Source organism: Sparus aurata, chromosome 21 (genome assembly GCF_900880675.1).
Source record: "Sparus aurata chromosome 21, fSpaAur1.1, whole genome shotgun sequence".
Lineage (NCBI taxonomy): Eukaryota > Metazoa > Chordata > Actinopteri > Spariformes > Sparidae > Sparus > Sparus aurata.
The window spans coordinates 29,858,307-29,871,828 of NC_044207.1; the positions used below are offsets into that span (position 1 = coordinate 29,858,307).

Consider the following 13,522-nt stretch of genomic DNA (forward strand, 5'->3'; position numbering starts at 1 on the left):
AGATGAATTAAGATTGAAATATATATAAAATATATATTTAAGAGAAATGTCAAAGGATGGACGCAGGGCATAAAAAATAAAGGGTCCACTACAAATTTGAACCTTCTTCTAAGAAATTCTGCAACCGGTTAGATCTTATGAATGATCTTAAAATGTTTTTCTTTGACCTTATGGGGAAATAGGCCATAGCAGAAGTTTTCATATTGACATGTTGGAACGCGGCCCCTTTAATCCCGGTGTGCGGCTCCCAGGTACGAGGTGCAGTGAGCCGGATTCCACCACTAGAGTTCTCCCTCCTCCGCCTCAGCAGCTCGGCTCGACTCGGCTCCGTGTCCTGTGTTTACCTCAGCGCTCTGCTGTACTGTGGCCAAAAAGCTGGACACAAAACCACCATCCGCAGCCTCAACTTAGCCCGAAGAAATACGGATGTAAGCGGCCTTCGCTTTCGATCCTTCGCGGATTTTCCTGCAGCGCTGTGTGTTAGCGACACCGTAGCAAAGGTGAGTTTTTGATCCGTGTTCGTGTGAAAACGGCAACACGCTCAATGACAACACTGCGGCTAGCTACCGTTAGCCTAGCAGTAGCTGCCGTTCCTATCCCGTGATGGAGGCTTGTGAACATGGCGCCCTCCAAAACAAACGAGTAGGTAGCATGTTAGCCGACTGGGGTTTTGCTGTTCTGTGACGACGGATAGAGCTGCGTGTATTGTAGAAACACTTCTGTCTTATCGCTTTGGTCGTGAACCATGTCTGGGTTCGCTGACAAGTTGGCTAGCTTAGGTTTTCCAAGCAGCCAGCTAGCTGCGTAACAGTTTGCTAGCAGCGCTAACAAAAAATGAAGTCCTCACGATAGCCCCCTGCCAGCCAACCACTAATTGTACGTGTTTGTTCAGGGTTTTTTATTAGTAGTCAACTTATGAGTGATGTGAATTATATGCTTTAAGTTATTTAAAACGAGTTAAATCGGCCTTTTTCCTCTTGACAAGCGTCAGTTAGCTAGCATGCTAATAACGTCAGCTAACGCTAACATCAGCTTCTTGTATGCCCGTGGCCTTCCACTGCTACCTTCTTTGTTACCAGATGTACCAGTGGTGCTTAGTCTACGATCCATTTAGTACATTTGTTGATGTGTTTTCAATTACAATATGATAATCCATATCTTATGTGATAGAACGGGCCTTTTGCTCTCCTCTTATCGGTTGTCAATCTGGTTGCTATTAGCCGGCTAACGGTGAATGGCAGATGCTAAAATGTTTTGACAGCACTGCATCCTTCACACCTGTGCGACTATCATAGGTGAATTCAGTGATAACATATTTAACAGGGGTGATTCGTTATGTGGGGTTACGTTTGGAGGGATGTCAGGTTTTCTGAAAGGGGGGAACAACAGCGCTGTGTTGTCTCTTTGTTTACCCTGGGAGCCTCTAAACCCTCTCAACCTGAGCTGTCTGTCTGCTAATTGGGCTCAAGTGTCGCACACCTTGTCTAATTGATCGGGGGGCACGTTGGCCTGCAGGAGCACCGTCCTGTCATCGTGTCGGTGTGAGCTGCCTGGAGACGGAGGTGCAGGCCCGCAGCAGGGTGCCAGACAGAAGGTGTCTGGGTTGCACACATGCCAGCACAGGAGGCACATGTGGAGGAGGGAGGGCTGAGGTGGCCATGCTTGGCAACATGGCACAGGTGGCTCTCTTTCACACCGACTGCACTTGACACACAATAGGGGAGCTCACATTACTCACTGTCACCTCACTGCTCCTGTTCTCTCTTTGAATGTAATTACTAGGTTGATTTCACACTCATTGTGGCTTTCTTAAAGGATACGCTCACCCCCCATGCTGATGGAAAGTCAGGTGAGGTTGCAAATCCTCCTAAACATTTGTGGAGCTTTACGGATGTTGCAGCCTTTTCCTGAAACAACAGAAGTTGCTGGGGACTTGTTTTAAAATGTGAAAAACAATAAATACATTTAAGCCCTGAGACATGGTCAAGCTTGTACACCCACCTCACCTGAGATGTGTACTACAGTGAGGATTCATCATCTTTAAAAAAAACAAAAAGGGCATGATCAAATTAATTTGGGATTTTGGGACTTTTAAATACACATCCCCATCTACTCCAGTTTCAGAAACTCCAAAAATGTTTTGTGGACTACGAACTTTAACCCTGCTTTCCTTTGGCATGGAGGCGGGGAGGTAATGACTGAATTTTTAACTTTTGAGCAAATTTACCTTTTAACCAAGAGTGGCGATTTAAGCCATGATGGTTGAAAACTTTTCTTCTGCGAAGTTACTGTGCACCATTGACACCTAAATTAGAGCTGCAACGATTAGTAAATTGATGGATTAGTAATTTTTCAAGCATGTGTGTAAGCATTTGTTGCTTCCAGCTTCTTAAATGTGAGCATTTGCTTTTTTCCGCTGTTGTTAATATCAATAAATGAAGAGTTTTGGGGTCTTGGACTGTTGGTTTGGACAAAAGAAGACATTTGAAGATGTTTTTTTTTTTTTGGTTTGGGGAAATTATGATGAGCATTCTGCACTATTTTTGTACATTTTATCGACTTGCTGATTAAACATGAGAAGAATCAGCAGATGAATGAACTGTTGCAGCCCTGAAATACACAGTGTAGGAAAAAAATTGTAATGTTTCCGTGTTGGCATCCAAGTAATCACGCCATTTCAGTCAACAGTACCACTTCTGCTTTTTGGGCAGACACTGCACAAGCCTTTAATTTCACATCAGTGAAGAAATCATGTGGTAACCACATTGTTGTGTTCAGTGCGGCTGCTCATTCATTTAGAAAATCCAGGTTTGGTGATGTCTGAAAATGATGGGTAAATGTAGTCATTTTCTTTTCTGCATGGTTTCTTTCTAAAATTTTTTAAACCAAAAACAAATCTAATAGAGACAGACAGTTCAGTCACATTTAGAGAAGTCCAGATGGTAACAAGATCGCTTTAGGTTGTCCTGACTTACAGCTTTAGTATCAGATGCATCCGGATGATATTTATGTACCTCAGGCCAGTCTGAAATGGAGCAGAAATATAAAATATAATTACTAAAAATCTTATATCAAACACCACCGACATGTGATCCACTACATTCCTAGACAATATACTACATCCTGCATTTTGCCTGTTTTATGAGCCTGTCCACATGCTTTGTGTTGATTTTAAGCTTCATTTGCATTATTTTTGGTTAATTGGCTTTCAGCACCAAATAGACGGATTTTTTTCTTACGGCAATTATTTCACGCTGCGCCAAAATGCACGCACTCATGAGAAATGTGTGAAGTGGATTCTCTCTCGACATCTGTCGCAGCCTCCTCTACCACAAAGTGCACTAAAGCCAAGAGCCTTCCTCGGTGACATTCTGAGCATTACTATGGTTAGCTTCTGGCTGTGATTTATGAAAGTGACATCTTAAGTTTCACGGTTGGTTAGGAGGAGGACCGCATAAAATTGGATTTGAATTTCTCAGGATGTTCGGGCAGAGCCAGGCCTGTGCGCCACAGTAAAGAGGCAGGCCAGTATTATCCAGAACCTTTTGAAGGTCTCTCTGAGGTTTCCCAGTCAAATGTCTTCTGACATTTTCTGATGTTTGTTTTGATATCCTCGTGGCATCGAGGGAATCTGTATGAGGTATTAAGAATGACAACAAGGTAGTGGTGGTATAAATACTTCTCCACTGATGTTATCAACACTGACTCATATTTATGGTTGATTCAGATGAGTTGGGGATGATTCAGTGATGAGTTTAGAAATATGGTCAAGGAGGATTAGATGTTGGATTCCATGAAATAACCTCAGCACACATCAGCTTGGTGTTTTTTTTTCTCTGAAGCCTGGAGCTCAAATAACATGATTGTAGAAGGAGTTTTTCTTTCGAGGAAGTCCTCCACCGCAAGTCTGGACAGATTCTGTTGTCTGCAGACCAACATGTAAACATCAGAGCTGGATCTGAAAGTCCTGGACAAATGGTTTGTTACCTTAGGTTTTTGTTTTTTCTCAGGGATCCTGCACAGTATGGATGAGCATATCATTTGATTTGAGTAGGTTCCCTCGTCCAGAAAAGTATTCAGTAGAGATTTGCTTCCAAACAGGAACCCCTCTTCTCTTTTCTAAAATATATTCTAAAGATTCATGATACGGAATTCTTTCAGCTGAAGCTGATAACCAATCATTTCTGCTTCTCGTGGTCAGTACCGATGAGATAATCGATAATATCACATCTCACACCGGTAGATTATGCACACCTGAGTGTAAAAAAAGGCCCAGACATAGTGAGCAGAGATGGATGATTTAATATTCCACAACTCTGTTAAGATGTGTCGTGTAAACACGTAGATATTTCCGAGCAATTGCAGAAAATGTGTTGCAAATTGCCGTCGTGTTGTCTTCCTTTCCTCCTTCTGTGACAACTTCAAGTACACTTAAACCTGCTTTTCATTTACGGAACAAAAGAAAGCACATCTGCTGATTTATATATATATTTTTTTATCTTGTTTTCCCACAGTTGTGATGAATAAGGAAATCATGTCACGTGTGGTGAAGAAGAGGCAGGCGGACCCCAAGGTGGTCCAGTATGTGTGGGCGGCCATCGAGGTCATCCGCAACCAGAAACAAATTGCAAACATGGACAGGATCTCCAAGTAAGTTCACCACAGATAGGACAGAGATGATGGTGTGTGTCTTTAACGTTCACACCATGCTGTTATTGATACTTACAAGCTTTATAAAAACCAGTCAGCCAGAGTTCTGTGTGAACATGCAGGTAGCTCTGATGTTATGTGCTGAGAATTTGACAACAACTGTCGCTGGGGTGTTATTTATTTTTTTAAATTTGGGGTTCACAGCGCTGAAAACTGAACTCAGCGGCCGTGCGTTCCCTCTAGAAACAATGGCCAGACTGCTCTGGATAATCCACAGAGCTCACTGAAAACACTTTTCACAGCGAGTGTGTTTTTTGCGGGGTTGTTGAAGTCGAAGCGACAGGAAAAACAGAGAACAGAGTAGAGAAACCAATGAGATTTCTTCATTATGAGTAAATGTGATGAATCCTGGCCCACTCATATGCATTGCGCTGTTACAAGGATCTTTATCTGACTTGTAAAACATTACTGAGCCTGTTTTGGAGCCTCTGTGTCGGCGAGTTTGTGGTTGCTGCTTACGTGTCCTCAAGGTTTTCCCTGAAGCTCCCTATTCAGAAGTGTTTCAGGTGATTCAGATCAGCAGCTCGGTGGTTACAGCACCTGAGGGGAAACACACGGCGTCACACACAGACATGTAATCACTTGAACCCACTGCAGTGTAGACATTTTGTGCCACGTAAAACATTTCCAAGTTTGTTTGTTTGTTTTTTTTAATGAAATTACGCATGGTGACATTTGTCTGCAGCTCTTTAAACAAAGACATAACTTACTTTTAAGTTAAATCTCCATAATCTATAACTGAATAACGCAAATAGATTACTATAATTTTTGTTTGTGTGGCGCTGCAACTAAATATGTATATTGTCAGTCTATCAATTCATTTTTTGAAATTTAGTTGATCATTTAGTTTATACATTTACAAGAAGAATTAAAATGCCATCACAAATTGACTCCAATTTAAAATAAATAGATTTCTTTCACATGTGAAACCTAAATATATTCAGTTTACATCCTTTGAAAATCTGGAAGCTTTGACACCTTTGCTTGATAAAATGTTGATAACTTATAGATAGATAGATAGATATACTTTATTTATCCCAAGCTGGGGAATTGCAGTGTAGCCGCAGCATTACACACAGAGACAGTAACATGTATTATGTATAAATAAGCAGTATTGTAGTGCAAAATAAAATATAAGTTACAGTGAGCATAAAAACACATGAGGTGCGTAGAGACTGTATGTTATGACCAGACTTTTAGCTGTTATTGAACAGTGTGATGGCATGTGGCAGGAAAGATTTTCTGTATCTCTCGTTTCGACATATACTGATGAGTCCATTATTAAAAAAGTTGTGTTCTTTTTGCGTAGATCCGTTCTTTGATTCAACTCTGAACTCGTGTTTGTTCACAGGAGTCACTATAGGTTATGTTGCCTTTGGTTTATTTGTCTGCTCCTGGTCAGTGGTTGCTCATCTTTGCGCTGAAATTAGTAGTAAAAAGCTCATAATCTGTAGCCTATGTTCCCTCGATATAAGGCTGTGAAGGAGAATTCTAGTAGACTATTATTTTTTTCTTTTGAAAATAGTGGAAAATGTCCAAAGTGGCGACTTCAGCATACTCTTTTTGTCCAAAACACTGTCCAAAACACGAAGATATACATTTGAAATGGTGTTGTAGCTCGATTAAACGGCCAACTGTGTAATCAATCATCAAAATAGTTGCTGATTAGTTTTCTGCCGAATGACCTAATTGTTTGGCGATGATGATGATTTGCAGCGGTTCAGTTGAGGCCTGGCAGCGATCAATAGTTGGAGCAACATTCTTCAGCCGCTGTTCTCTCATTGTGATTCTTGCCATGAAGTCAGCCATCATATGTCGTCTGGACTCAGAGTTTTGGGTTCGTGGTGCTTTAACCGTGATTATCGTATCTGCGGAGGGAATCTCACATCGTTCAAACTCTGCTAAATCGATGACAAATCATCCGTGGCGGACCTCGCTGATCTGTCGTTCCTCTCAGTCGGCGGAGACTAAATGAAACACTTAGCACGTCTCATACGGCAAGTTGGCGAGCACCTTGAGGCTGGCCGCTTGCCAAATTAATACTGGCGGTGAGCGGCTGTTGTCATGGCAACACGGAGCAGCGGCATGCAAAGGATAGCCCCGGCTCTCCTGCTGTGCACAACCAAACCTCTCCACCTCCCCAACATATCCAGTCCCAGTGTAGCTTAATTTCACCAAGCGGCCTTTGTGGCTCGAAAGGGTGATGAGTTTGGTTTTGTTGAATTCAGACGAGAGTGAAGTCGGTGAGGCAGCAGAGGAGAATAATTAACCGCCCTCTCTCACATGGCTGGAAATGTAATCTCCTTGTACGACAGGGTCACAGCCACAGCGGTCAGGCTGCTTAAAATCAATTAGTTAATGATGAACCCAGCTAATTGCTTATTTACTAAATCTGGTATGTGTTTAAACGACTGTAACATTTGTGGACATTCTCAGGTTTACTTTTATTTACATTTAAATCGATCAGTTTTTTGTTTTGTCGAATGTAATGATCAAATTAGTTTTGTGCCTTGGATTTTATTTGAATGCATATTTAATGAACTTCTTACTTGTATACCTGTGATTTCTCTGCTGGAAACCCTTGATGTGTTTCCCTTAGTGACGGTGATTAATTAGACACGATTTAGGATATGAGAGCAATCTTTATTTTGCCCACCCTATAACTTAATTAACTTAATATGTGTAATGCAGCGTTGTAATTCTGGAAGGTTTTATTAGATTTTTGTCCATGTAAGGGCCCAGATTGTGTTAAAACTAAATGTTCTCAGCACTTTACCACAAATAGACACAGATTAAAGTTGTGAATTTAATTTTAAGCAACCAGGGCTGCACAATTGATCAAAATTCTATCTAAAATGTGTGAACAAACGTCCTCATAATGAAGAACTGTAGTGCGTCAGAGATGATGTGGCTGACAAATCTGTTCTTTACATGAGAGAAAACATGTTTGTGTGGTTAAAAACTCAACAAAAGTCACATCATTATGATTTTTATTTTTTTTTCAGGGTAAAATGAAAATAATAATGCACAACTGATCATTCCCACCTAAACGTGAATCATGCCCCAATCGAAACCTGTCAAAATGATCTCTAAATATAGAGTAAGAGTAAAAGTTAAAGATAAAAATGTCAGTCTGGTACATTTAATAGTCCTTGTTTCCTTTCCTTTATGCTGGTTAAAACCTCCTCAGCGTTCTCTGGTACTCTGGTTTCAGGATCTTTGGTTTAAGTAATCCCATCTGACTTGTGTTCACCTCGCAGACACGCTGTAGGCCTCTCCATTGTAACTCAGGGGTAAATACAGACTCTCACCTGATTCCCCACTGACATATTCTGTTCGTTGGCCGACTGCCACGGTGGAGGATACATGACCTTGTTCCGAGCAGTTCACCGCCAGTCAGCAGGCGGCTGCAGGAATCAAGTGGGCCATTATCTGAATCGCTTGTGCTCCCAAACTGGAAAATGTGGGAGCAACACAGAGGAGGAAGTAGATGAGAAAGACTGTCTCTGCTTGTAATTTTGAACCACATGTATCTTTTAATCTGTTTCCTGGGTAGTATAAATATAGTTTATAGAGCGTTGGGGTATTGTTGGTGGAAAATTACAAGCAGAGAGTAATTTTAAGACCGTATAAAAAAAAAGCATCTCTCTCTCAGCTCTCTGAGTGATGATCATGTACACCGTTATTAGAGCTGGTTCCCTGTGATGTAAATGCTTCTGAGCTTTACTTGACTCATAAACAACCTTTTTAAACTTTCAGTTTTATGACAGCAGCACTAATCTAAGTTGTAGGTTTTCCGTTGAGGTATCCATGTACAGATAGCATTGAAAAAATAGCTACAATCAGCACTGCTGCCATTGCACATTGTTCAATTACTCCTCAATCTCCACCTGCTCAGGTACCTGAGCCGTGTGTTTGGCATGCACCCGAAGGAGACTGCCAGACAGCTGAGTTTGGCCGTGAAGGACGGCCTCGTTGTGGAGACCCTGACTGTTGGCTGCAAGGGCTCCAAGGCCGGCATCGAGCAGGAGGGATACTGGCTGCCTGGGGACGAGATGGTAAGTCTGATGGGTTACTAACACAAGCAGCACTGAACAATGAATCCTGAATCTAGATTCAGTTGTTAGTCACCGAAAAATGAGCAGATTTATCCTTTTTTATGTTCGGTATTCGTCTGGTGTCTCTCTCCAAGTATAACAGTAGAATTCTGTTGGTGCCTGTGTTCACATTGTGGGCAGCTTTTTAAAAGAAATCATATAAAGTACAACGTTTCCCAAACAGCTGAATGTTTAAGTAAGCGTAAAAAGTTTGAAAACAACTTCCTCAGTGACAAATACCTGATGATGACATTCAAATTCTGTTTTCTGACCAAAACTGAAAGATATCCAGTATACAGGTAGTGTATGACAGAGTGAAGGGCAGAAAACCATCATTGATTGGTCTGACATTTTAGCTTTAAAGATCACTCAAACAATTATAAATTATAAAAGTAGTAAAAGATTGTTGGCAGCTCTAAAGGTGTGAGTATGTGCGAGCGATCCACCTTCTAAAGTTGATCTTTTTTCTCCGTTTTAAAATTCCCCGTAGACTACAGCCAGACTTGCATTATCATACAAAATCTCTCCATTTGCATAATTAAAACACAATAATACATTAAAGGCAAATGGTTGGTATTTAATGACTTTCTAAAAAGTGAAAAAAATGCTAAATTTGGTAGCTAAATACACCTGGACGGCCTCCTTCGATCAAGTCTGTATGTGGGAAACACTTGAGTGATGAACCTACGACACGAGCCCTGTTTGAGAACCACCTCACAGACTGTGGGATCAGAATGTAACCACCCATCTGTCACGCTGCTCACAGTGTGAACACAGTGTTAACAGAGACGCAGCACGCAGACGCTACATGCAGCAGATATAACTGTTGTGCTTTGAGGATGATTGAGTAGTAGCTTAACAGGAGAGGTAGAAAAGTGATATTCCCACCAAATCAGGTACTTCAGTGGTTACTTCTCTGTGTACATAACTGCAACCAGCCGTTAAACACGTCAAAACACACACACTGCGGTGCAACGCTGTGATATTACATTTTTCTTTTTTTCACATGAAGTTGCTGTTTTCATTTTCTGTTATTTCCCCTGTTAGCTGTGAGCAGCAGTTCACAGTGTAGTGATGCTTTCAGTTGTCATTTCACAGTGTATCAGCACTACCTGGGGAGAACCCTCGTGCCTTTTTACCATTCGTAACGCAAAGAGCACTTAATGGATTACTGTGCAAGTGGCATTAACATGTATTTGGTGGCTGCTTTAATCCCAGTGCTTTCTGCACCAGGGTACTTACACTATCTGCTATGTTTTACCCATTAAATTACATGAGCACCAGTAGTGAAATATCATGCAGGAGAAACAGAATATAAGTGATGTGATTTTAATCAGAATAATAATAATAATATGATGGGATAGTCATCTTTTCTTTGCTCTAACGGGAGATAGTGTGCTTAAAGTTTAACTCCTCCAATTTTATACCAGTAATGTGTGTTTACAGGTCAGGGGAGTACGACTACATGTGTGGAAAAAAGAAGTACAAAGCCTGTAATGAAATCTGATAAACTGCATCCACTGATAGCACTCAGTGGTTAAGTTGCATTGTGGGTAATGTAGTATGGGACATCACTGGAGGATATTAATTACATGCAGCTTCCTCTGGAGCCACAAAAGGCTTTATACTCATTTATTTCGCATTTGTAGTAGTTCTCTCCAAACATACGTATACATACATGCAAACATACAAACAAAGCATGTACCAGTTGACTCAACTTACATTATTTTAAATGAAATCATGGCAGGAAAATTGATGAACAAAGCATATGAATTGGGGAATTAAATTTCATAGTTTATGTCTGTACTGTGTGGCGTCATCACGCGTCACACAATATTTACACGATCTGTTTTTATAAAAATCTGTTGGTCTCTGAGGACATGACACTGTTGTCCAGCGGAGCTCAGGTCGTTTTAGCAGCAGGACTTTTAAACACTACTCTCTGAATCACTTGCAATCACAGGAGCCGAAAGCCGAGGGGAGCAAGGTAAGGGCTGCATTGTTCTTTTTCAAATTCAGGGTTTGTTCTTCATTCGATCACTTCATTTTTTCCCCCCTCTCAACTAACATCATTCTGTGAGAAATCGGTTCTGCCACATGCAGTGCAGTCAGGGATTTGAGTGAATCTTTTTATGCAGGTTGCAGATAAACTAAACAGCGTACACGTACGTTCTGGTTAGTGCACAGGTTGTGGGCTGTATTAAAATTACGCGGGAGGCTTTCAGTGCCAGTGGCGAGAAATTCAGTCGTCTTGCACTACGTAATGCTTGTGATCGAGTCTGCTCGCTGCACCTGAAATGAAATTAAAACACAAGGTGGAAGCTGAAACCATATCAGGTTTCCATTTGAAAAATGTCTCTGCATGCAGGCCTACAGCACTGTATTAACACACTGCCAGAAGCTATTCGCTGTTATTCAGTTAAACTGTAAAAAGCTTCATGAAAGTCCATCGCAGCGCTGTGAACACGTGGCCAAATTTCTTGTGGAAGTGATCAGTGATCTTGATGAAATGTGTGCTCGCTACTTATCTACGGATGTGCCGTTGCTTGAGTTAAAAACACAAATACTCATTTGGTGCAGCTCAAAGCGAGGCCTGTCACGATCGTCACATTATCGACTTATCTCATCGACTTCTTATAATCACTATAAGATTGTTATGGAGATTTGGGGCTACATGCTGTATGTCGACATAGATTTTGGTCATCGCTTCCTCGTTTTAAAGGCTTCACTATTGCATGATGATTACTTATTATAAATCTGATGTTAATATTTTGTTAAAGTACTAATAGTCACAATACACATAATATTGTCGCAGTATTGATATTGGGACTGTAACATTTAATCTTGTTGTCCAGTCCTTGTGTTTATGAAAGGCTTTTTGAAAAGATTTCTCAATATTGAGATAAACTGTGTTTATCACGATGTAGCCTAGAATTAAAAGATTCTAATGTCTGACTTTTATAATTAAAATATTTTGTTATTGCTCTTGAAAAGTTGGTCATTATATTATCATGCTATAATATTATCATTGTAGTGGCATAAAGTGGTCTTAGAATGACTATAATATTGTTTATCACAACTAATATATCCGGTGTTGTGAAAGTTCAGACTTCACAAGAGCTCAAATTTCTCACAGGTTAAAAAAATTAACTAGAAAATGTTTATGTCTATATGAACTTTTAGTCATAATGAGGTAATATAAGACGCTAGTAAAACAAATTTGGTCTGGTTTCTGTCAAGTAACGGGCAGGATGTCATATTATATTCAAAACTAAATCTCTCTGAAAAGACGCATGTTGAAAATATCGTCCAACTAAAAGTCGCGACAGGCCTCCTCAAAGCTGCGTCCAGTCCTTTTCATTCAAACACTGCCGACTAGAGTCAAATATCAAGTGTAAGTAACAGTTAACAGTGTTTGCTTAATTGAATCCCATTGTAACATGAGATAACAAGCAATGCAAGCATAGCCGCAGGTTGGTAGCAAGCATCTGTGCGTTTGTAGTATTTTGGTCTTGGTAGTTGTAGTTCTCCTCAGAGGGGGTGTGTTCTGCCGTGTTCTTAACTTCTGTCTGGCATGCTTATTTTCCTTTTTTTTTAATCTTCATTTGATTGATGAAACAGTGGAGAGGCGGAGAGCAAGAAGGAGGGGAGGTTGTGGTTTGTGTGTATGTGCTACCTTAGTTTTCTCCGTGCCTGCTGCTAGTAACACAGCCGACTGGTTCTTTCGGGTTAGCAGTCGCTCAGTGGACAGAGTTTGAATGTGAGAAGCACTCTGAAACTGTTTCTTAGATGGAGGTGATCCCGTCTCTGCAGGTGCCTGGATTCAATCCAGCTGGCATGTGCTGTGTCCTTGTGTTGACCTCAGGAATATTTACTCAAACACATTTTTACACACTGATCATAACGTTTAAAATGATCACAGAATTCAAATTCATTAAAAGCAAGTGTTTAAAAAAAAAAATGCACCGCCTCAGGTCAGATTGGATTGAATCCAGGTCTTACCCCCAATGATTACCTTCTATCCGTGAATACGTAACCTCAGCTAAACAGTTGGATGCTCTGTTGATAGTTAGAAAGTTTGTTGGTTCAACTAATGTTTTAATCTGTGCACTTGTGATGCATGACAGTGAACATGATGTGTTGATGCACTCTGACAGTAACGGCTTACGCGCTATAAAAAGAGCGGCCAAATACACATTATTTCATTTAATTTACTAACCCATTATTATGACGCACTTGAGTGAAATCTGTATTCATCTTTACACCGTCCTTAGTGACTGCAGTTTGTTTGTGTGATGCTCTCTGATGAATAGTGGAGGTGGGCTTGTTGGAAAATATAAACCACCTCCTCTTACATCATAAACAATTCATACACTCGTAAAAAACTAAACATTAAGCTTTAGGTAAGAAGCAGAGAGGTGCAAAGTAAATGCTATATTTAATATGTGTTGTCGATTACTGGGTGGCCAGTAAGATGAAACATGCTGCGTTACCATAAAACATTTATGATAGTTTTGTTCTGTAATATATTTTACCATACCATGTTGTCTTCTCCTCTTTAAATTCATAGGAAATGTTGCAAAACACTGAGCAGGAGAACGTTGTGGTAATACTGGACTTTTATATGATTTTGCATCAATGTGATTTGATCTGCCAGGAATGTATTTAGCAAATAAGCCTAAGACTATATAATGATATTTTGATTTATAATGACT

At 40.5% G+C, this 13,522-nt stretch overlaps 1 protein-coding gene across 7 annotated transcripts in view; it reads left to right on the plus strand.

Annotated features, from left to right (window-relative positions):
- Positions 1-266: 266 nt before the first annotated feature.
- zmynd11 (zinc finger, MYND-type containing 11) overlaps positions 267-13,522 on the plus strand; it is a 30,510-nt gene continuing 17,254 nt past the window's right edge. For 2 of the 7 annotated variants that reach the window (XM_030402028.1, XM_030402030.1), the window contains exons 1-5: positions 267-500; positions 4,515-4,650; positions 8,609-8,768; positions 10,771-10,794; positions 13,378-13,413. In XM_030402028.1, the coding sequence (XP_030257888.1) occupies positions 4,520-4,650; positions 8,609-8,768; positions 10,771-10,794; positions 13,378-13,413 (351 nt within the window). In that variant the 5' untranslated portion in view covers positions 267-500; positions 4,515-4,519. Of the gene's footprint in view, positions 501-530; positions 643-4,514; positions 4,651-8,608; positions 8,769-10,770; positions 10,795-13,377; positions 13,414-13,522 lie in introns of those variants that run through there. The other 5 variants (XM_030402032.1, XM_030402034.1, XM_030402029.1 and 2 more) reach the window with 4 other exon arrangements.